The sequence below is a fragment of the Columba livia genome, chromosome 6, assembly GCF_036013475.1.
Source record: "Columba livia isolate bColLiv1 breed racing homer chromosome 6, bColLiv1.pat.W.v2, whole genome shotgun sequence".
Classification (NCBI taxonomy): Eukaryota; Metazoa; Chordata; class Aves; order Columbiformes; family Columbidae; genus Columba; species Columba livia.
Genome location: NC_088607.1, coordinates 19,146,571 through 19,170,720, shown reverse-complemented (window position 1 = coordinate 19,170,720; position 24,150 = coordinate 19,146,571). Strand labels below are relative to the sequence as shown.

The 24,150-nt window shown below is 41.5% G+C and overlaps 1 protein-coding gene across 1 annotated transcript; it reads left to right on the top strand.

The window, feature by feature from the left end:
* Positions 1-6,563: 6,563 nt before the first annotated feature.
* LOC106146130 (bone morphogenetic protein 7-like) lies at positions 6,564-12,059 on the top strand. The gene is made up of 5 exons (XM_065067402.1): positions 6,564-7,036; positions 7,245-7,384; positions 8,143-8,259; positions 9,479-9,680; positions 11,383-12,059. Exons 1-5 carry the CDS (start codon positions 6,754-6,756, stop codon positions 11,829-11,831), a joined length of 1,191 nt encoding a protein of 396 aa, XP_064923474.1. The 5' UTR covers positions 6,564-6,753; the 3' UTR covers positions 11,832-12,059.
* The last annotated feature ends 12,091 nt before the right edge of the window (positions 12,060-24,150 follow it).

Genomic DNA, 24,150 nt, shown 5'->3' with positions numbered 1-24,150 from the left:
GTTTGTTCTAGAAGTCTTCTTTGGGGGGTGGGAGGAAGAACAGGTGGGGGGAGCCATCTTTTTCTGTATAGTGTGGCTCTGACTAAATGATTCATATTATCTTTAAGTATATTTCCATTTTTTATACAACTTCAAAATATGCGTTCTAGCTACTAGTTTTTTTTTTTTCCAGTACTAGCTTTTGTTTAAAATGTTTAAAAGACTGAATGAATATAAATATAATACTAAAAAATATATTTCTAAGAATTTAATCTCAAAGGTGTATGTGATTAAAGGTCTACAGGCTGATTTATAGGTAAAAGTTGTTCTGGAATATAATATAGCTGCTATGCATTTTAAAGTAGAAGAGTTATTTCAGAATAATCCTACTTTTATTCCATATTCTGATTTTTTTTATTCCATTATCTGATTTTTTTGTTTGTTTAGCTTTACCTAGGTAAAGTTAATTCCTTTCACATATTCAAAGAATATCTTAAACAATTCCTGACTAAAGATATTGCTTAGTCAAGCATGTTTACCATTGAATAGTTTATAGACAGATCATATTTTGAAAAGCTTGTATTTTAGCCTTCTCAGTTTCCAAGTATTCAATACTGCATTTGGTAGTTCGCTACTTGATTTGTGCGTGATTCCAAAAATCACTCATCTGGAACGCTTGTGTTTTTATATTTGGTTTTCTTACTTCACTAAAATGGGGATAAAGAACAATCAAAATACATATGTTAGTTTAGGAATCAAGGTTGAAAAAAAATCTTAATAACGAAAGACATTTCAGCATAAAACAGTGAGTATAATCTTTAAAAAATAAGTCTACCACAAGAACTCCTGAAAATTTCTTTCCTGTAAAGATGCTAAAAGCTGAGCACCGCACTACACCAAAAATGTTGTGCCGGTGTAGGTGATGGGACCTACTACCCACACAGCTCAGCAGACAAATGCAGTTTAACAAAGATCTAGAAATCTAAACAGCAAATACTTGGGTTGTTCTGTAAGCAGTTATGGGGACTGTGTACACTGTTGGGGTAAAATGTGCTACCCTGGTGTTTTCACAGCAGAAGTTAAAACTTAACATAATTGTTCTGTCTGGTTTTAAACCATATTTGTAAAGGGGGAGGTAAAAAAACCTCTTTGTTTTGTTTTGTTTCTCTCCCCCCATCCTGTCCTCCTTTTACATTCTTCCAGGTGTTTATTCTGCTGTGTTCATCCTTTTGCTGAAAACTGAAGTCTTCTATAGCCAACTGTGGTATAAAACCTCTGGTATAAAAACTGAATCCTGACCTAGAGAAAAGAGATTCCACTAAATGTTGAGACACTTAACTCTTCTGAACAATGATGACCCACCACAAAAGAAATGTTAGTGAGATGCTGAATGGATAGATTGATGGTGATGAAAAATGGAGAGGGGTATTTTTAAATCCGTAACTCCATATGGTAGTTCAGCCTCTTCTCAAAGGGCTACACCATGTGGAGAATTGAGTCCACTACAGCTAATATGTTCTACTCCCAAGTATAAAGCTATAGAGAATTGGGATTTTATATTTGTAAGTTTTGGCTTCAGATGATGGTCACCTATAGACAGTTGTACTCAAGCCACAAAGTCACCTTTGCTTTTGGTTCCAAGATTGCTAAACTTGACTAATTTTGACTGTCTTCTAGTAGTGCAATTCTCTGCCTTTCAAGAAGCTACAGCAGAAGGGACAAAACTTTCTAAAGGACGTGATGGGATTTTTGTTGTTGTTTGTAAAATTCTTCAGCACTTCCCTTCTTTAAGCTACTGAGTCATTAGGATTGAGAGGTTTCCAGTTCCTCAGCTGTTGTAAATGCAGCTCAACTGACATGGATGGGCTATGCTGTTCCTCCAGGACCTAGCCTTCTTTAGAGCCAAAACCTGTCTTATCTGGGATGCTGCACGTACATGATGAAACAGCCACAGAACATTTAGCCTTTCTCTGGTTTCTGTCTGCTTATTGATACTGCTGTATGGAAAGGACAGTTACAGGTGAGTGATGTTCCTGAAGAAGCATGGCTTGTTGATTTTCACAAAGAATGATCTTTTGGGCTCCATTTTTGACTGCATTCCAGAGACAGTTTGAGGTATGCTTTTGAAAAGCTGTGGAGATAGGTGATGGCAGTGATTTTAGTAGCCACCTGAAGAGACCTTTGTGTCTTGTATCCCATTTAAAGTTACATATGAAAGTGCACTTGGTTACACTGATGTTAGTCTGCTATTGAATCATGTCTCTTTTCCTCATCTACCAATTAACCTGGTTTGGTAGTGAATGAACACTGCCAGGGCCTGTAATGCCCCATCACTAGTACGTAAGGGAAAAAGTTCTTCAGAGGGAGAATGTTTTGCATTTGCTAAGACTGAGCAGATACACAAAATCTGTTCAGTAAACAATGATACCACTATGTAACTGTGAAAATGAAGGGAATCCTCGTAACAGTGTTGGTGGGGAGGGAGGGAATTTTCCAATAAAATATTACACATTGAGATCTATTAAAAAATAATCCACATGTAATGATATACCATACTTTCTCAGTGACAAAGATGTCCAGGCAGGCATCACGTAACTAGAAAAATCAGTGTGAAAGCTATTGTTACAGGATGTATCCTTCAGGGAAAGCCGTCACAGGAAGCAGTAATTTAAGCAATTAGTTTGACAAAACAGTCTTGGAGAAAGTAGTAAATTATGTTCTTTCAAAAGGGCAACACTTTCCCCCAACATAAAATAGTTTCCTTTTTAAAATAAGGAACTGAGTAGATGAATAACAAAAAGAGTGGGTTAACATCTGACTTGCATTCTTTTTGCATGCTGATGTGTTTCCTATGTCAGATCTCATAATAAGAGTTTAAGCAGTTTTCTCTCTTGGAGGGTGGAAGTGTTGAGGAACCACCATATCTCAGTGGTTCAGCAAGGAAGGACGATGCTGTGTCTCTTGTGCTGGTGGTGGCTGTGCTTTCTCAAATGATACATAAAGTTGATGAAAAGATTAAATGTGAAGACACCCTGTAGCAGCTTTATCCAAACGTGGCTTAGTCCCAATATATATGGACCAAGAAATTAAACCATGAGGAAGGAATTAAGTTAATCTACCTGTTTGGTCTTTTAGGAACTGGGAGATTTGGACTGGTCTGCTATAAGCCTCTGGCTGACTTCGGATGCAGTACTACACTGCCTGCTGCATTGGTTTCCCCATCTGACAGATGCAGTCTTTGGGGGAAGGCAAGAAATCTTTCAAGTCCTTTGGAAATGCTTCAGGAAATGATAGCACAGTACAAGGAAGCCCTAGTTGGAAAAACAGAGGTAATACAGCATCTTATTGTCTAGATCATTAATTCAGCAACTGTAGTTTAAACAAAACTATCGTACAAAATTGCTGAGAATCCAGTTTTTGAAGGGCTTGAGCAGAGCACGTCTTTGAGTCAGATGTGCCGGCAAGTCTGCACTTGGGAGTTTTTCTCCTCTGGGAGAGGTATTTATATATTAGATACATGGTAAAAACACTGCAACTTATGGCCATTTATAATTTCCCTGTTCCAACATTCAAACTAAATGCTGAATATACGCTTATTAACTCAGTGGCTCTCTCCATCTACCCGGCCCTCAAGGGATTGCTATTCTAGGCTCTGCGGTGACATCATGGTATCACTGATGTGGTACAGTCCTGTTCCTTCGGCTGAGACTTAGAAGATGAAGCTTTCCTTTTTTCCTCTTTTCTTTTGTTGGTGACCCTGGTGTTGCTGCCTCTGTTATCATTAAAAGTGAAGTCTGACATCTTTCACACAAGGGTCATTCTGCTTTGCTTTTTTTAAATGGGTTTAAGATAGCTGCTATGAAGTGAGTGGAATACTTCATGTTCCTGCTCACTGCCTGCAAAAGCCACCGTGAAGACTGCAGTTCATCATTGCTGTGTTCAGGGAACAGAAAACTACTCTTTTTATTCTGGAAAGAAGGGATCTGGTTCGAGTCACTAAACTGGGACCTACAGAACCTGCACAGAGAGTATACAGGGAAGTCTCAGGCAGCTGTGTTGAGAAAGAAGCAACTTCCAGTCTGCTCTGTCTGCTAGTTTCTTGTTGATGGTGCTAACGTGAAATTAACAGGAGAAGTGAGAGTGTATTCTGAGCTGAGGTCTTTGTTTCTGAATGGCAGGGTTGGATTTGCATTTAAGTCCAAAGTTGCCAGGGTTCTAAACAGCACAATGAAGACTCCCGAGTAAATTTTGTTCTGCCCACTAATGATGCCATGTGATTACCATGCATTTTCAATATTGCTGTCCCATATTAATTATAATGGCATCAAAGATGATGTGACAGGTCACGTAATAAATACCACCATTCTTACCCACAAGTTAGACCTGAAAGCCAGGTGATTTTCAATTCTTCAGACACCCCAAGCTGTTAATCTGGTCATTTAAGAGAGGGAGAAGGAAAAGCAATGCCAGTGCTGAACTCTTTAGAGAATCCATCTGAAATTTTAAGTTATTAACTTTCTATCATAGTTCCCTACAGATTCCCTGATTTTCCTGGGCTCCCAAAGCCACACTACTCACAACATGTAAGTTGAGGGAATCTATTTATATTGTACAGAACAGGGAGGTTGAAGCCTTCCACTAATTGCAAACCACTATGTAGTATCATCAGCGGAGCTATGGCCAACTCCTGCACATGGCTTACATAAGTGGTGAGTCATACAGTCTTACAAAAGAACAGGGAGCAAGGCTTTCATTATGTTGTTTGCCTAATCAGAAATATGAAAATAAAAGAACACAGCACTCAGTGGGTTATGTTTGGCTAACTGTAGGCTGGAATTTCTGCAGTTGTACTACTATGATTGAGGCATTTCATTGTTTGTGGTCCCAGATTATATTAAACAGAGAGGATTTTTTTTCATAAATCTTTGCCTCTAGGGCAGAGTTAAGGTTGTTTTGGAACCCTTGCTATGTGTTTCCAGACATTAATGTCTGGAAGCAGCACCACGGGAGTAGAAATGGAGGTATATGCCTAGAGAGGATACTAGGAATAAATGAAGAGGCCCAAGGGTAGGGTAGGGTTTGTGAGGACAAGCATGTGAAGAAGCAGAGGAGGGAAAGCAAAGCTTTTAGAATGGCTGAAAAACAGTCTGGTGGTGATTTCTCATATCTTGCTAGTATCTTTCCATGCTCTCAGACAGATACTTGAATGGATATTACTTTATCAAGTACTGTTGTTAGCCATGAACTGAGATACTTACAGCCCTCAGAAGACAACTGGAGAGTTTTGAGGCTCAAAGTTTGCTGTACCTCTATGTGCAGTAACACTGCTTTTTACACTGGTCTGATTAACCTATCAATGCTTCTCATTTTGCTCCCTCAGTCCTCTGCACCTTATGTGGCAAACTGGATCTTCACAGTTGTCTCCTGGTGAAAAAAACATAGCAATAATAACTATCAATTTATTTATTTTTTTTTCCAAATATGTGGCTACAATGGCTGAAGGCTGGAATGAGTGACACTAGGAGGAAATCTGGATCTGAAGAGCCCCGTGTCAGAGTGCCCTAGGAACTTCAGCTTTAGAGCGGCTAAAAGTGAGTGCTTTGAGTGCTTTGTGTCTGAGCTGCTTGAACAATTCTAATTAAACCTTTCTTTTTTTTTTTTTTTTTTTTTTTCTCCAAGTGGCTAGTTTAGAAGTGTGTGGAGCTGTAGCCTGTTTGTCATCACCTCATTCCCCTATGGGCTCACATGCTTGCTCAGTGCAAGTGCTCCTGTCTAACATAGCGTGCCTACGAAGAGGAACCAGAGGACATTTCTTTCTGCCTGGAAAGATTACACAGGTCCATGTGGCACAAGGGAAACGGGCACTGCTGTGTGAACATCAGGAATGCATAATTGCTCCTCAGTAAGTTACCAAACTGTCTTACAAAAGACTAGTATGCAGGATGCTTAGAGTTTGGCACTTGCTTCATCAACCAAAGCGGGGGGTGAGGGGAAAGGGGAGTTGAGTCAAGTTATTGAAAACTGGTTCCGTGTGGAGATTATTTAAGCTTTAAAATATCTTTTCAGAATGTGTATGTCTCCCCCCATCCCTAATTACTTCGACAGTTGGTTTCTCTTGCTGCTCTGCAACAGCAGAAACCCGGACTCTGTCCCTAAAGCCTGACTCTGGGCAGCTGTAAGGCCGGAGTTAGAGACTCGTGTGACCACGGGCTCTGTCCTGCAGCATGGCCGAGCCCCCGGTACCCGGGCCCACACCTGGGGAACTCTTGTAGGCTGTGAAGCTGGAAGACACCGAGAGCCTCATGCTCGTTTTCAAGTGTACTTTTTATTGCTATGACAATAACAGGAAACAGCACCTGTGATCAGTAATCCCCAAATCAAAGCTTTAAAATAATAATAATAATAATAATAATAATATTTTTGAAAGTGCGGTCTTTGCAGGCACGTGCTTTCCCCTGAAACCAACAGCCGCTCCCGGCTCACCCTCCCCGCGGCTCAGCCCCGGGCCCCGACCAGGGGCCGCTCTGATATTAACGAGCGAGCGCGATGCCCCATTGAGCCTTCAAGGGACCTTAATGGCCCGGGCGAGGCGCGGCCGCCCACCCCCGGGGGAAGCTGCCATCGGGGCTGAGCACCCTGCCCAGCGCTCCGCTCCCTCAGCCTCGGCGGGCCGGGGCCGGCGGAAGGGCCACTGCCCCCTCACCCCAACGCGGTCACAGCCGCGAAGCGGCGCGGGGCACCCGCGGCCGCCTCCCCGAGAGAGAGCCGCCGACCATGGCGGCCCGCCGGCTGTGGCTGTGGCTAGCCTGGCTGCTGAGCCTGCCTGCGGCCAGCGCGCTGCCCCTGGCTCCCGGCCCGCGGGACGAGGTCCTGGCGGCGGCGTTGCAGCGGCTGCGGGAGGTCTTCGACATCGAGGAGCTGCCGCCCGACGTCCTGCCCCGCAAGAAGCCGCCGCAGTTCATGGTGGATCTCTTCAACAAGGTGGCCGACGCCAACGGCATCACCCGCGCTCCGGGGCTGCTGGAGGGCGACGTGGTGCGCAGCTTTGAGGACCGAGGTGAGCCGAGCGCGCGTGCCCCGCAGCCGAGCAGCGGCGGCGTTTCCCCAGCCGGGGAGCGGCCGCCGATCCCGCTGCCGGGCCCGTGCGCATCCCGCTTCGCGTCCCCCCGCAGACCTGAGCGGACCCCGCGGCTGCCGTGGAACACGGGGGGGTGCAGCTCGTTCTGCGGGGTCTCGCCGCATTGCTAAAGGAGGCTCTTTTGCAGTTCACGTGGACCAGTACCACTTCTACTTCGACATCAGCGCGATGGAGAAGGGCGAGCAGATGCTGAAAGCCGAGTTCAGGGTCTTCAAGCTGAAGAGGACACATGTATCTAGAAGGTCTGACGTGAAACACTTTTGCAAAGTAAGTGGGGAAATTATCTGTCAATTAAACACTTACTTGTGCTTTCGTTGATAATAATACTGAAAATGAGGAGTGCAAGCGTTTACTATGTAAATCTCCTTTGTTTTTTATTTAATTGTCGTCCTTACTTTTTCTTTGCCTACAGCATGCGAAGAAGTAGATGCAAGGTTTTAGCCCTGGCAGTATGCTGTACTTTGCACACCATTGCAGTGAGCTGTCCCGAAAGATACCTATGTCAGACCTACCTCAAACCATACTGTACTTTTCTGTGGTTTAAGATGTTTTCCAAGTCGAATTTCAATTTATCTGCTTGAGCTGCTCTACAAAAAAATAATAATAGAAATCAGAGATTCATCGGAAAATAGGGCAGGTGAGGTCTCTGATATTGAGTGTATCTGTGCCTTTGGTAAAAGGCTGGGTTGGGCTTTTTGCAAACCTGAAGGCAAAGATGTGGAGGAACCAAAAACTTTCATGGTATCAGATGTTCAAAACAAAAAGCAAAGGGATGATCAGGATATCTTCCTGTAGTATCAAAATGTCCAGTATCCCACCTCTGAGCGCATCTACAATCAGATGTATGTAGCAATACTTGTTTTTCTGTTAAACAGTCCACAACCTACTTTTTGCCTGGTCTAGAATGACAGTGCAGTTTTGCAGCTATGATGTGGCAGAAATGTGAATAATGTTCATCCTCCTTGTTTTGCTTGAAGAACAATTGGTTTCATTTCTTATTGTTTTGTTGTATTGCTCTCATCAAGGTGGAAGTGTATGAGCTCTTGGAGAGTGGAAGTAAACCACAAAAAAAACATCTCGTTGCATCAAGATTGTTGTCCCTGTACACAGAAGGCTGGGAAGTATTCAATGTCACGCAAACAGTAAGCAAATAATTTTGACTTAATTTTAATTTGAAATCTCTTAAAATGACAGTCAGCTCAGAACTCCAGCTGGGTTTTGTGGTCTGTTCAAACTGAAGGACAGCAGTAGAGGGAGAAGCTTTCTCTCTACACTCAAACATACACCTGGTGCTACCTGAATATAGAGGACAAGTGACTATATGCTGCTAGGAGCACAGGCATGATGAGGATTGAGTAACCCAACCAGTCGATAGGAGGGGCATTGGGCCAAGTATGTCATTGTGATTATAACATGTTAGTCCTTAGGCTTACTAGAGGAGATGGCATTGATTATGTGCTAAGAGTAGGTTTTAATTTCCTTTTTTTTTTTTCCTGGTGATGTTATTACAGAACAGGTGTGCAGGGTGTTTTAACGTTGTATTTCTGGTATTTACCATGGTTGGATTGTTTTTCATCTAACTTCATCTGTAGACTTCTTTATTTGTTAGTTTCAAGATTTGGTTTGCAAATATCCTTGTTTTGTAAATACCCTTAAACTATAACAGTATGTGAATGCTTTTCCATAGGGGAAAAAAGAAAAAGTGTTTCAAAACATACAGTTTCTTGTGTTTAAATCTGTATTCTCAGTGTGTATTGTTACCTACGCTTTGTGATCAGACTGAACAGTGTGCTCGGATGGCTGGTTGAGTTGCATCTTAAGTCATGATAGCCCTGCTTGAGAATGGCCTGGTCTTATCTATTAGTCTGTAATTATAACAATTAGATAAAGTAAATTTGCTTAATTGAGAACTGATTTCTTCAAATGCCATGTTTGTTAGATTGAAAAGAGTTTTAATGGTATGGAAAGTCTAGGGAGTTAATATTATTCTGTTATTAAGACTGTTATGAAAAATAAATTCCTGGCTGAAGTCAGAGAGGATTTATTTAAATGTTAATTTTAACTCCTAGACTTGTATATTCCCTAGTAAATTTTCTGAAATTAATTATCTTCCTGTAAATGTAGCTTTGGGGAACACATATGATATTTTGTATTTTTAAATGTTGCATTACTGCTTTAAATAGTAAACTCAGTTGAGTCTTAGCTATACAGTTACCTTACTTCTGTCATAATATGTGTTCTTACACTCTCATAGCATGTTAGTTGCCTGTTCCCTTTTCCTAATATAAACATTTCTTAATCGTAATGCTGTAATAAGAATATTGAAACTTTTTTTTTTTTTAATTTCCCTGTCATTACCAGGTTTCCAAGTGGGTTGGAGACAGCAGATCCAACCATGGCTTTTTGATAACTACAACACATGTATTCAACAATAGAGTTGAGCACAACCTGGTTAAGTTTGCTAAGAGCCAGGGCACTTTGCAGGAGAGTAGAAATGCTCTCCTTGTCCTCTTCACCAACAGTAACAAACGGAAATCTTCCAGCTTTGTAACCTCTCCCACAAGTAAGTTCACACAAGAGCAGCAGCCCTGTTTTAGAATATTAACTCCCTCTTCATCTTCTGTTCCCTTCTGCTGCCTCATGTGTACCTAATCTCAGTATTTACTTGCAGTGTTGGACAGGTTTGAAGTTCAGCTTTGCAACTGATCAGAGTTTGATTTGATAGTTCTTAATAGTAGGTCACCAGCAGCCTAAGTTGCCTCTCCACTCAGAATAATATTGTTTGCAGGAAATATTCAAAAAGCCTAGGAGCAATCTGGTTTATTTTGTTTGTGAAGGGGTAGGAGTTCTATGTTGTTTTGGTTTTTTTTTAAATACTATTATGTTATTTAAAATTACTATTTATGTTATTTTTGTGGTGGTGCAGTTTGCATGAAAATTGTAGATTAGGTTTAAGCTAAAAAAAACTCAGTGACCTGGAAAACTTTGTGAAAATGCTGGTAAAGCAACTGTAAGTAGAGTTATTAAGTGCAGTTTTCAAGAGTGGAAGAGGTTGTTAAATAAGCAATTTAAACCTCTCTGTCCTTGGCTTGGTTTTTAAGCACCTGTTTAACTCCATTGACTAATTAGCACTGTGACTAAAGGCTGTTTTCATCAGAGACAAGGCCCTCATCTCTTAAATTACAAAACACAGTGTTTTACCTTTCTCACTGGTCTTTCAGTAAAACCAGCTAAGGCTGGATTTCAGAGCCTGATAAATGCCAAGAGCAAAAGCTAGGAGGAGGGACGAAAATGATTCTATTTTGGGTTTGCAGGGCTTTCTGCTAAACAATTGCATTTGCATATTCGAAATAAACTAGGTAGGACTTGCATCAGTACTAAAAAGTAGGTGGTGAAATTGATTAAAACCAAAAATGAGGCTGGCCTGGTTTTGTTTCCAAATGAAATTCTTATAATGAAATCCTAGATCCCAATTTAATGAGCATCAAGCTCTATATGGAATACTGTGGCAGGACTGAGAAACTTACACTCTTTTCTCAATAAAGAAATTGCCTAGACCTGCCTGTTGTTTGTGGTTAGTGAATCTGTGCAGATTGTTCTACCAGCCTGTGGATCAGTGGTTTTCAGTCTCTGGGTCTTGAGGTCTACATGGACATTTATCAAGGCTTCTCAGAAGATACTTTAAGAGAGCAAACCTATTGTCAGTAAGCTTCATTCTCTAGCAGAGATCCATAAACCTGGTGGTAATTTTTTCAGATGTCAAAATTGAAAAATGCTGTTTTAAATACTACTTTACAGGAACATACTGTGTTTTGCAAGTGAATGAATAGAGTTCCTGGGAGGAGAACACTGGAGAGAGAAAAAGGCTGTGATCTCCACCCTCTCTTAGCACTGCTCAGTGTGATGCTTTTTGTAGCTGTGGCTGTATAAAGACTGTTACTAGCATTCTGGCCAGATTCAGCCCTGAAAAGGGCCTTTTGAGTTCACATAATGTATTTAGTACATCACTGAGCTTTTTCCTTACATCTCTGCTCAGTGAGGGTCTTTCAGACCACAAAGTGAAACACAAGATTTGGCAGTTTTTGAAATATTGCTGAAACGGCAGTTGAATGCACACCCATTCTGCTACTTTCACAGTTCAAGTGTCATTTTAAAATCTATTCTGAAGACTTTGATGTAGATTTATGGAATAGACTTTCATGCAGAATACTGTACTCAGGAACCAAATTTCTTTTGAGAAAAATTAACACACAACTTCCTTTCAGAACCAGAAATGGACCCTGCCAAAAATGATGCTTCAGGTGTGCCTCGTGAAACCCCGATCATTGAAAGCAGCAATGCAGGCATGAGCAGAAGACCTCGAGCTGCTGCAGTCCCCCCTGCCAAAAGCCAGGTAATAGCATGTCATCGAAGGGAACTCTACGTTGACTTCCGTGCTATTGGCTGGTCAGGATGGATTATTTACCCAAGTGGATACAATGCATTTTATTGCAGAGGATCCTGTTTCTTCCCTTTGGGGGAAAGTCTAAATGCAACAAACCATGCTGCAGTTCAGTCCATAGTCCACACACTTAAACTGTCTCAGGATGTCAGCACACCCTGCTGTGTGCCAGATGAATTGAAGTCCCTCAATCTTCTTTATTTTGATGACAAAGAGAATGTGGTCCTTAAAAATTATAAAGACATGGTGGCAACTAGGTGTGGTTGTCATTAGTAAGACCCTTTTTTGTCTGGATTTGGTATGCACCTGGATTTACTTCCTTGTTTGCCACTGAAGATACCAAGGGAGACGTCATTTCTGTTTACAGTGCAGGAGAGCCAGAAACTCAGCTGTGCTTCAGAGCCTTATCCCCTCACCATGGCCATGTGGAAAGGTGTTTAAGTTTGGCTTTTGAAGAACCGTGGGATTCTGGAGGGTATGCTGACCTGCATGGAAAGCTCTTTGAGGAACTTGCTATGTGAAGAATTTGAAATGCATTAAATTGAACATTCAAATTAAGGTCTTGTTCTGCATACTGAGGCTCACAATTTCCTGTGAATTCATAGGAAGTGGTATCCTGCCTCAGTCTGGGATGGGATGCAGTTCTTTTAGTAACAACAACCTTATTCAGTTTTAACTGCATGATCCAGGGAGGATGTACACACCTACATAGAGCTTTCAGGATAAGTGTTTGCCCAGAGCTAATCTCAGAGGCCTCTACCATCTGCAGATCATGTATTACCCAGAAATGCATTTCTTGCACTTGTTTGTTATACAGCTCTACAAAATGCAAACAGAGACCTGCCTCTAAGTGCCCCCAGGACTTGCTACCAATCCAAGGAAACACATAGGTCAGTATTTGTCTGGGAATCAGCAAACTTGGTTTTCGACTCAGGCCTGCACATCTGTATGATGAAGGGTCGGCCAGCCCCGCTCTCTGTAAAATTATTCTCTTCCACTGTGTTTTGCTGTGGTTGTTGGGCTCTGTGGCAGAAAACATTCCTTTGTGTGTTTCTACAGTGGCTGTACAGTGGCATTCTAAAACATGGGTCAGAATTCCTATAGTTTAGCAGGAAGAAAGAAGACCGCTAAGCTTTGGAGGTCTGTGAGAACATACTGGATGCTGGCCTGGTCCTGTATCTGAGCCAAGTTTGATGGAAGGTACCCACTGATTCCTTTCCATTCTTCCTTGGAGAATATGATGTAGAGTTGGAAGAGACCCCCAATGGTCTTTTAGTCTTGCTACAATTTAATGCAGGTAACCAGCCCACTGCAGTTCCTCAGTCAACTCATTGAGTTGTAACTTAAGCCTAATTAGGTTTCTTGTCTCCATTAATCCTTGAAGGAGACTGCCTGCTCACAGTACATGACATCTCTTGTGGGTAGAAACTTCATGGAGATTTTTTTTTACTCCAATTAGATTTTTTTAAAAATTATGTAAATGTTTTTCTTTTGTAAATATTGATGTCTGTAAGAAATTTATTTTATTTAAAACCAAAACACTTGAAGTGTATTAACTTAATCTGTAATATAAAATGTTCATTTTCAAATAAATGTAATGTAACATTGGTCCACTTTTTTGTTGATTGTTTTATTTGAGCCTCCTTCCTAGAGTCATTAATCAAATAGCTTCTCACAAGAGAGGACATTCCCAGTGGCTTCAGTGGGCACTGTGTCAAGTCCTCTGACTCCATGTCAGAGTACTATGGATAAGCAGAATAGATGTGTTTCACTTCAGGGAGAATCCAGTAATTATTCCTGAAATGAAAGTTGCATTGAAGCTTCTTGTAACTCTCACTTGAGTTATGTGTAGAGATTAAAGTCCTTAAGGTGAGTCACATGTGGTACTTGTAACAAAACCTACCTTGTGCAGGTTCTAAACTTCTTGTACCTGAGGTGGTTTCGGTTTTCTTGGTACTTAAGGCCTTATTTTCGTGTGCATTGTAATATCTTGGGATGCCATCGTTAAAATTTCACTAGGTTAGAAAGCCAAGACAAAAGAAGTACCATTATTCACAGGTACAAAATATGGATGAGAAGACTGTGCCTCATGTGTGTAGGCCAAGCACATGCGTATCTGAACTACAGTCTGGAATGGGTGGAATAGAGGAGCGAGCCTGAGCAAGACAAGAATTTATAACGAAAGCATGGCATGTGTGGAGAGAAGGGTTTTCTCCTGCTTAGTTTTTTCTCTGGAAGGCTGCAGAGGCTCTTGTAAGTATCAGCAGAGCTGTGACACTCTGATGTCAGAACAGCTCCAAGAGCAGGTCTTGCTGCTGGGAGCAGCAGTTGAGGCAAAGGAGTTGGCGCTCAGTCCAGGCTGGAACAGGCAGTGGAGTATTCATGCAGCTCATTTCTGTTAGTGGCAAAAGGCTTGATTCCCCCAAGCCAGGAAAACAGGCTGTAATAGGGCTCCAGTATCTCCATCCAACAGACCGTGTGTTGAACTGGTGGTGTATGAGCTGTACAGCACAGTCACAGGGACCCCAGTACGACTGAATGTTTCAAGTCTATTGTATATGCGCAGCATGGCAGAACAAAAGTGTTCATTCTTTCTGCAGAACAGCCTGTTGTCACCACACTGACCATACTGCCTCGTGTTCAGAATTCCCAGGCAGGTGGCTAAAATCTTCCTCCGCCTACACAAAACTTCTGTGCAGGCAGGAAAAACAAAACAAAACAACACGATGTTTTGTTCTTGCTATATGATCACCCTGGTGAAGTAGAATAAATCTGGTAGCAGGGTGGTGCTAACTGCTGCATCTGCCCCGCCCAGCCATTGGATTCAGTACCATTGGCAAAGGGACTTTGGAGAGCATGAAGGGTCATAATCTCACTTTAGTAGTTTGTTTTCTAGGCTGCTGTTTTGCACTTTTCACTACAGAAGTACTTGTGGTGTTCCTTGCAAGAACCACACCTTGGGAATGGGAAAATGTACCTACAGTGAGAGTCAAGACAAGGTCATTTCTGAATGGTGACTTCAGCTAATGTTATCTATGCTTCTTTTGGTAGGGGCCCTAAGAACTGAAGCCAGAAGTTTTCACTGCCAAATAATGCTGGGAGAAGGACTGCATTTGGAACAGGCTGGCTGAGGCAGGTTCTGTGTCCAACACACTCTGGTCTTCTGTCTGATGTGACAGATGCTTCTAGCACCGTGTATCAGCTGCATCCTTCACTGCTCAACTCAGAGAATTGTCTATTTGTTTCCAGGATTTCTTAATGGCTTTCTTCTTCTTTTAGAAGCCAGGAAGAAAAAAAAGAAGGAAAAATTTCTATTGAAAAGCAAGTATGATTAATAAATAAATGATGGGCACATTGATGATTAGCCAACATAGTGTTGCCCTACAATAAGTGAAATATGCACAGTCAGGCTAGGATCACTCAGTAGTTTTGCACACATTAAATTATTTTTTCTGCACCACTCAACATAGTCTCATTATGCCCCATTAAATCTTCATAATTAAAACAAAATATATTGGAATTGTTTATCCTGGACTTTGTAGGGAAATGAGATTCATAATAATGCCAAGGGAAAAAATTTACACTACACCAGAACTTGTAATTAGAATAACAATTAAGGATAAGTATGCTTTCTTTTTTTAGAAAAAAGGTACTTTTTTATTGTTGTTGTTATTCATTAACTGAAACATGTAAGAATTCCAAAATAAAAAAAGCTACAATTTGGAGTCTTGGTTTAATCAGAGTGTCATACATTAAGGTGGCATACCAAAAAGCAAGAGCTGGGGTTTTGGAGGGAATAGGGGTAGTCTTCAGCACGGACAGTCTGGAAAATTATTTTTGCCTCAGATTGTGTGTTGTTATACCATGTTGCATCACAACAGCAGAAATAGAAAATAAAGCTGGCAGCGAACCTCATTGTGATAAATACTGTACCAAGACCTATGAGGAGGACACTTGGCCCAGAAGAGCTCTGCTTCTGAAGTGCAGGAACAAAAATGAATGACTGCAGATTTTATACGCAGGGTGCCGCCAACACACCAGAGACTGAAGTTCAGAGGTAAACAGAGTAACAATCCCACAGTAAAGGACTGAGAGCCTTGCAGCATCTCTCCCCTGCCTCCAGCTCCACACGTCACCAAGGGTACAGACACCACAGGCATGGGGCTGCCTGTGCCAGCTCAGGCAGTGACTGGAAGCACAGCGCCCTGTTAGCTGTTCACAGTGATGCATCTGTACAGCACTCAGCTCTGCAACTCAGGGTCTGCTGGCTTGGATCTCTGGCAGCTCGTGGGTCTCTGCATCCTCTCCATAGCATGGGATCAGTGTGATTCTTCTCTGGCAAATAACACACCTTGCATTTTTTACCCACAGGCACATGGAAAGCAGCATTTCAGAGGCAGAAAGATTCAAACAATGTCTAGGAAGAGAATCCAACCCCCTGGTAAAGTTGTAGGGTTATGTGCAACCCCATGATAGTTTGGCCTGGGTTTGAAACTGAAGAGATCCAAGTACATGAGGTATGTACAGTCACACTCATCATTGCGTAAGGTGGGCAGAGCACTAAACCTGGTCCTGACAACGCTGCAGCGGCATGGTGGTGTGATCTGGGTATGTTGTGGAGGAGAGCTAATGGTAAAGAGCACTAATCCACAAGAGAACAGACTTCCACGGTCTCCTGTTTGTAGAAAGGTTTGTTTTAAGGGGTTTCTGTGATGCTCCTCTCATGAGGTATAGATGATGGGAAGGTGCTTCTTGGCACTGAAGCAGGGGGGAGGGATATGCCAGGCATGTCCTGGGGTGGGTAAAGCAGAAGGGATGGGCTTGGGGAAATTGATGTGGGATGGTTTCCTTTGTGAGAGGGGAGATAACTTAAATGTGCCTGCCCTGAGGAAGCTGGAGCACAGCAGTGCTGTAAGCAGCTGAAAAGCCTCTGCTCTATTCTGTCTGCTCTGCAGGCTTGAAAGTTTTGTTCAGTATAAGGCATTCAGTTAGGAATGCTTTGAGTTGCTTCCAGACTGCCTGGGGTAGTTACTATGGTTCATGTAGGAAATGGGGCATTTAACGTGCTTTACTTGAAAGACCCATGGAGGATAGTATTTGATTCATAGCTCTGGAACTTGTCTCCTGAAAAAGAGAGAAGCTGGGTGCCTATCATAAGTCCCAGGGCTTTTGCACCGATACCGTACCCTCCAGATTGTCTCCAGTCCCCTTAAAATCACACATGCAGGTTCTTTCTTATGCATACCAATGGGCACCTGCATTCATGTTCAGGGACAGCCTCCCTCCTTGTTCGTCCCAAACTGCTTCCCGAAGGATGGTGCTACTTACCTGTAACAGAGGTGGAGTGCTGCAAGTTAACTGGAGAACATTGCCACATCCAGAGGGTGCGTTTCAATGGCTTTGTGCGAAAGTATGTCACACCTAGGCCATGTCTCCCCTCCTGGCACTGAGCATAGCTCACCTCCAAAGAGAGCAGTTAGCAGGTGTGAATTGACCTTTGGCGAATGAGACAATTGTGTCTTAAAGCAGCTAATTAAATGTTTTCTTTCTTCGTACTGGTTTTATTGCTAGAAGACATTCACAGAATAAGAGGGACTGCTAACTTGCTGTTGTCACCAGGTTGTGTGCAGCTACAGATTTATGCAGATACTAACTGCCCTAATTCAGAACTAGATCACAGCCTGTCTTGGTTCTGGAGAACAAAAGCTGTAGGTTTTGCCTGTAAGTGGGAAAATGACCTGTTACTGAGAAGTGATTGGCCTAGCTGAAACCATGATCTGGTGATTCTGTAAATCCAGGCTGCATTGCACAAAGCGACATTACAGCATAAATTCCATTACACTGGTTCAGATTTGCTCACAAAAATCTTGCTTGGTTAACTGTCAGGTTAAACGAAGTTACCAGGTGGCATAGAACTGGTGTGTGTACTTAAAAATCAGTACAGACTCTACTGTGTTCTGTGTAGGAATCAACTGTAAGTCCATGTCAAATTTTCTGCTGAATGTGCTGAGCCAGTGCTGGTGGCCAGGGAACCGTGTCCTCAAAAGCGGTAGAAAAAAAACCCAAAAAGTATAATTTCCCCAAAACGTATCTGAAATTTGCTGGGGCTAAATCAAACTAAAAATCGAGCCAGCTTTCCTGACAGTGAAAGCCCTATGGCTGAAAGTGCTGCTGGGAATAAACAATCACAATTTTCAGAATAAACACTGATTCTGGGTCACAACTGCTACTCCTTGGTTTCCTATTTTACTGCTGGAGTCCAGGCTGCAAGTGGCTCAAAATCAGGGCTTTAGTGGCTCAAAGTCAGAATTAGAACAGACACATTGCAAGAAAAATAATTGAGCAATAGGAGTTTAAACTGTTTTATTGACTGGAAAAACAGATATTTACAGTTAGAACTAAGACATCATCTCAGTTTAAAAAAACAAACAAACAAAAAACCAGCAACCAAACATAAGCACATTAGATAATCCACTTGATATCTAACTTAACTAGATCAACCAAAACAAATACCTTTTGAGAATTGTTTCAGTTTATTTAGTAAGATTTATGCTTTCTGTACCACAGAAAGGACTATGAACCATGTTGGGAGAATGGAAGAAGTTATTTAGTTTGCCATTTCTAAGATACTCCTGTGCTTTATTTATCAAAACTACTCAAAAATAGAATCACTGAAAAAAATTAGGCTGGAAAGAGCCTCTAGATATTATCTTTGTCCAACTTTCTGGTCAAAGCAGGGTTCACTTCAAAGTCGGAGCAGAGTACTCAGGACCCTGTCCAGGTGAATTATGTCTGTCTCAAAAGATGGAGATCCGACCACATCTCTTGGCCACTGTCCCAGTGCACACCCACTCCCAGCGTATTTCCCTGGACCTTGTGACTATGCTCTTGCTAATGCAAACTAAAAGGGTGTTACAAGTTACCCTTCAACACTGCATAGATGTACCAAGGGTGTATGATCAAGTCCTTATCTGCAGGGATCCCCAGTAACCTTAGGAGCCAGCCACTGGCATGTCCCAAAATATGGGGTTGTTCCCTCTGAGGGAACTTTCTAAAGGTGGCATTTAGTTTTAGTGCTGGGTTTTGACAGAGTTTTCTGCTTCTTTTTTCACCAAGGTCTTGTCTTGATAAAGAAAATTTCAAAACCTCACATTTATTTTAAGATTATGACAATGCAAAAGCGTTTCACAATTCTCAAATATTTCTCTGGAAATGCACAGTTCCTGAGTTAATTTCTTTACACTTACATATTAACCTAGAAAATTCACACATGTTGGCTAAATATCTGCATAGATTACAAACTGAAAGTAGTTGATTTATTTTCACATGTTATTGTAAAACTATACAAAACATTGCTTTCTGCTTTTCTGGTGGAAAATGGGTCAGCAGGTAGCTAACATATACTTATCATTTCTGAGATGTCTTGAGACTTCCTAGGATTATTTCTCCCAGATTATAATAAGACCTTATTTCCAAATATAATTTATAATTATTATTGCTGTAACAATATTTCTGTTTCACAAGGGTACATTGTTACAGGTACTGTGTTTTCAGCTGTTTTTACAGGTTCAAGTCCTATTACCAACTGTAGTGACTTCTACCAAAATGAGGTTTTGATCTGGACTGCTTCTTGTGTGAATGGGCTGGCAGGTGGCTGAGACTTAGAGAAAATGCAGCTGAAATTCACTTCACCCAACTTCAGGTATTGATAACACAGACACCAATATGTGATCAAATTAATCCCACCCCAAGTGGCTTACCTGGAGTCCTACAAGAGCCTGGTAGTCTTAGAGCTGGACCCCAAGACTAACCTCCCGCTGGCAGAACAGTGATGATAGGTAGTTACCAAGTGACATTTTCAAACTGTCCTGAGATCTTCAGGAGCCAAAAATTGTTGTACAGGTGGATGGGAATCCAAGGCTGCAGCGCACTTGCCGTTTCCAGCTGCCCACCAGCTCCCTCCCCGGGAGGCTGCTGCCACTGCTGATGTGCTGCACTTGAGGTAGATCCACGGCCACTGAAGTCACCATCTGGCTACTCATATTGGTTTATACATGTGAAAGCTCAGAAGCTGTTTCAAAGCTGCAGTCTTTGATAAATGGACAGGACAGACCATGGCTGCACACCAGGATACCAGCTGCCTCTGTACTTCAACACCTTTCAGCCTCCATGCTTTCCTGCAGCAGGTACTGCACAGGAGTGGGCAGAAATATTTCCCCCATTGCATGTGAATTTTCAGGGTCAAGCACTTAAATCAGCTTTCAAATTTTTGCATGCCAAAAAGTTAAAAGAAAAGGTTTACTCAAAATAATGTCAGAGTTCCATGATCTTTTGTTCTGATTTCAGCAACATAATTTTACATTTATAATATAAAGTTATTTTTGAGTTTTATTCATTACTAGTGCCTTTTGAACATTTTGAAACAAAACGTCAAAAGGGCAGGTGTGTTTTGTTTGTTGGCTTTGTTTGTTTGTTTTCTGTGAACAGCTTCAATGTCCAAAGATCAAGATTTATTTTTTTAAAAGAAAATAGTTAAAATATTCTTAAGATGTTCATTCTCATTCTGGGCAGCAAGAGACTTGTTCTGAGACTTGTGATTGCAACTAACATGTGTATAAAATGTGAATGTAAACTTTGAAAGTGTAAATGTAACTTGCCTAAGGACAGGCTAAGAAATAAACCTAATTTTAAAAAAATGTATTCAAATGAAGGTTTGAACGCTGGAAATCCTAAATAACTCCAGAGAATGCCAGGTTCTCTGCTTCTATCTAGCCAGGCAGCACAAACAAACTAATAGCACAACCATGGCTGTTCCACTTCTGTTGTTTCTTGACAGCTCATAAATGTATGACAGCTCATGAAAGTATCAGTTGCTGCTCAAGCAAGAACAGCCTTAAGTATAAGAAGTCCATCAGATGCCCAGAGCTCTGTGCTACTCAATGCCACCCAATATTTCCTTCTTCACCACACACTGTCATGAGATCAGCAGTTTGTGGTAACTCCTGTGTGCTGTTTGTCTGTACAGAAGACATCGAGGCAGTTTATGCATGTTTCATTGATAGTGAGTGACCTTTCAAGTTCCACGATGCGTGATAACCTGTTCCTGTTCAAAGTCCTGTCTTGAGCCTTCCCAACTTATTTCACCAAATATTCCAAGGTGCCTGAGACAGGAAGAGGACCTGCATTTTAAGGTAAGAAAATGGGACAGAGGGCACAGGAAAAGTTGGAGGGAGGGTTTTGTGGTCCTCATTTAAGAAAATATGTTGGGAAAGATAAGCTTCATTTAGCTGGAGGTGAAAGGCTGAAAGGTAATATGGATGGTCTCTGAAGTTGATTTTTTTTTTTAATGATTTAGGACCCTGCCCTGAATTTTGCATTACTCTTATTGCCTTGTTCTTAAGCCTGAAGAATGAATCATGATTTCTTCCTTTCCTTCATTCATGTAATATTCAGCTTGTTTAAATTGTTCCATCTCATTGTCTGAATCAACAAATCTCTGAACATCAGTGAAAACCATTATCAGTGTTTCAGTAATGCCTTTCATTAGAAATACTCTATCACGGAGCATCCAGATCCTTGGAAATAACTCCAGAGGGATTTGGATGGAGACAGGCCTAGTCCTGGTTTCTCATTGAATCAAACTTTTTCTCAGCCAGTGTTGTTTTACTTCAACAAATTCTGTCATGGTCCCAGCCTGCACTCTGCGTCACTTCAAATGGAAAGGGGACTGGGCATAGGTCTAGTAAAGGCACAGCTCCAGGTAGAGAGCTGTTACTACTGAATGAGCCTCTGGCTGACTAATCCTCTTGTGGTAGTGGAGAAGAACACCTCTTGCACTCCATGGAGAGGGAAGGCAAAGTATGGTTTTGGACTGTCTTCTGCATGTTCATGCAGTTCTGGTCATAGGACTCTAGTCCTGGTCGGCTCTGAAAGGCAACACATTTTTCTCAGACACAGAACTATACAGCGGAAGGGAGAGGAGATGTCTGTGTATCTAACTGAAATTTGGTGTGACCTGGGTTGAATTAGTATAATACTTGTGGGGACATACACCTAAGGGGTTGTGGAATCGGGTCTGGCACACTGCATGACTTCTCACTGGTGTGTAATTTAAGCTAATATCTTTCCCAAGCACTTCCTCTACCATGTCCTGAAATTTCTGTCCAAATCTGTTGGTTGCTTAGGCTTTGATTAGAGACTTCCCTCTTCTGCATTGCATGTTCCCATATCTAAGGGTTATGTAATTTCAGTGCAGATAGCAGGTCTCAAATGAGAAAAAAAATATATCCAGTATATGCAGTCCCCATTTAGAAAAAAAAAGAAAAAAGAAAAAAGAAAAAAGAAAAAAGAAAAAAGAAAAAAGAAAAAAGAAAAAAGAAAAAAGAAAAAAGAAGACTTACTTTCATTAAAAGTGTGACTAGGAATGTAAAAGTTCAAATACCAGAATGCATTTGCTTTGTACATTTTAAACCTGCTGTAGCTATATAACAGGCACATGCAGTTGGGTCTAATTGCTGCTTTCCAGCTTGGTCTAATTGATGCTCTGATTTGCAGTCACCTACCTCTATGAGCCCATGTTTCATTACATTTTACCCATGCTCCTGAAATACTAAAATCCCCATGGGGAGAAATAGATTACAGCAATCCAGAGCTTTTGTGTGTGAACTGACAGTTCTTTATCCCTTGTACTTTTGTCCATCTACACATGAACAATGAAAATACAGTAGGTTTACAAAGAAGTGTGTTAGTTACACCAAAAAACTCCTAATTTAGGCAAGCATAACTCCTTTGAAACTCAATGGGAGTTTTACTTGAACTCTGAATAAAAACTGCAGTGGTATAAAATCAGATCAGAGAGATTTTCATAACCTAATTGGGATGTTTGTATTACAAAACGGTGTTATTCTCAGTCTCTGTTCACAATTACAATGAAAAAGTTCTTTGCTGAAGAATGTGTCAGTATTTTCTATGGAAAATGATTAACAAAAAATAAAGCTTTTGAAATATGCAAACTTCGTGGTTCTAGCTTTAAATAAGCATTTCAGTCATCATAAAAAAGCCTCTCTAATGTCTCCTGCAGCTTTGATTTCAAACATGTCACATTCTTCATTAAAGCAATCATTGTTAAAACAGAGGGACATAAAGCAACATAGGATTTATTCCTTCATTAAACTGATGATCCGTATATGAAGCCAATTAACATTATGAGTCTGGTGAACATCAAGTGTAAAGAGGTTACAGAAAATTAAAAGCAGTCACCTTGGTCTTTAGATAAAGAAAGAACACTTTTACATTATAAATTATAAGAGTGTCCAAGCGGGACAAATCGGCAAATTTGGTTAATTGGAAAATACATTTTATTGCACATGAATTAGGGTAAAATAACCTTTTAGCTGCTAGTCTTTTTTTTTTTTTTTTTGTGGTCAGGTATTGGGGATCATGGGAAAGGAAGTGTTTGGACATGGAAAGGCAAGAGAGCCATTTCATCAAACTTGAGTCATTCGGACTTTCTTGAATTTTTCAAATGATCCCTCAAAGCTGAGTACTCTCAAGGAAAATGTTCATTCAGTGATCTTTCTCATCAGTTCAGTTCTAGGCTTTATTGTCACGGGAGAAAAGTGAGAAGAGGTATGTTTACCTGTGCTGCACATGAACAGTTTTGCTTTAAGACAGATGCAATCAACAAAACTTCTGTCCAGAATTATATTTACTTGGACCTTTCCTTGCAGACCTAGTAACTAATACTGATGTAGTAGTAGTACTAATAATTAATAGCAATAATGAATGTATGTGAGAGAGACCTTAAGGACTTTGCATAAAAAGGGATTTTGTTGTTATTTTTTTTTTCTTCTGAAATATTGTAGCTCTACTTTGTGTGTTTTCTCAAGCTTCAGCTAGTTTTGGGTGCTTGCCTTCGGTAGCTAGATGCCAGGAACTACCAGAGAAATATTAGCCGTGATCTAAAACAGTTTACTGTTTTGGTTTTGGTTTTTGGTTTGGTTTGGTGTTTTGGTTTGGTTTCGTTTGTTTTGTGGTTTTTGGTTTGGTTTTGGTGTTTTTTTTGTTTTTCTCCCTGTGGTCCCAGCTTTGCAGGGAAGCGCCTGCAGAAGGGGGACACGTGGAGCCCCAGGAGCAGCCCTGACAGCAGTGTTACCCCAGGGAAGGTGCTGGCCCAGCACTACACCCAGCGGGCCGGGCCGGGCGGGGCCGGGGGTGCCAGAGGGCGCGGAGCGGCGGGCGCTCTCCGTGGTGCTGAAACGCGCCGCTGTCGCTGCCCCTGGGCTGAGGCCGCCCGAGAACGCCACCCAAGACTGCGAAGCACTAACTTTTAATTATGTCAACCCCACGTTTCGTGCATTAAAATTAAACAGGCACCGAAATGGCGAGGGGTGGGGGATTATATATTGCTTAGTTATCTCCTTGTGTTGCAGCTGCTGCTCCTACAGAGAAAGTTCAGCCTCGCTCGGCTTAGAGTCCTTCTGCTTCTATTTAAAAAGCAGCGGCTTGGAGCACTTCCCCGTGCTCCATTTCACCTTCTCTGCCTTCTGCAATACGCTGAACTTGCAGGCTTCAAACTGCAGGAGAAAGTGGG

Excerpts from the sequence above, each read along its gene's own strand:
- LOC106146130 (XM_065067402.1), top strand. The coding sequence starts at position 6,754 with ATGGCGGCCCGCCGGCTGTGGCTGTGGCTAGCCTGGCTGCTGAGCCTG. Across the intron at positions 7,037-7,244 it reads GCGCAGCTTTGAGGACCGAG|TTCACGTGGACCAGTACCAC; the intron begins GTGAGCCGAGCG and ends GCTCTTTTGCAG. Across the intron at positions 7,385-8,142 it reads ACGTGAAACACTTTTGCAAA|GTGGAAGTGTATGAGCTCTT; the intron begins GTAAGTGGGGAA and ends GCTCTCATCAAG.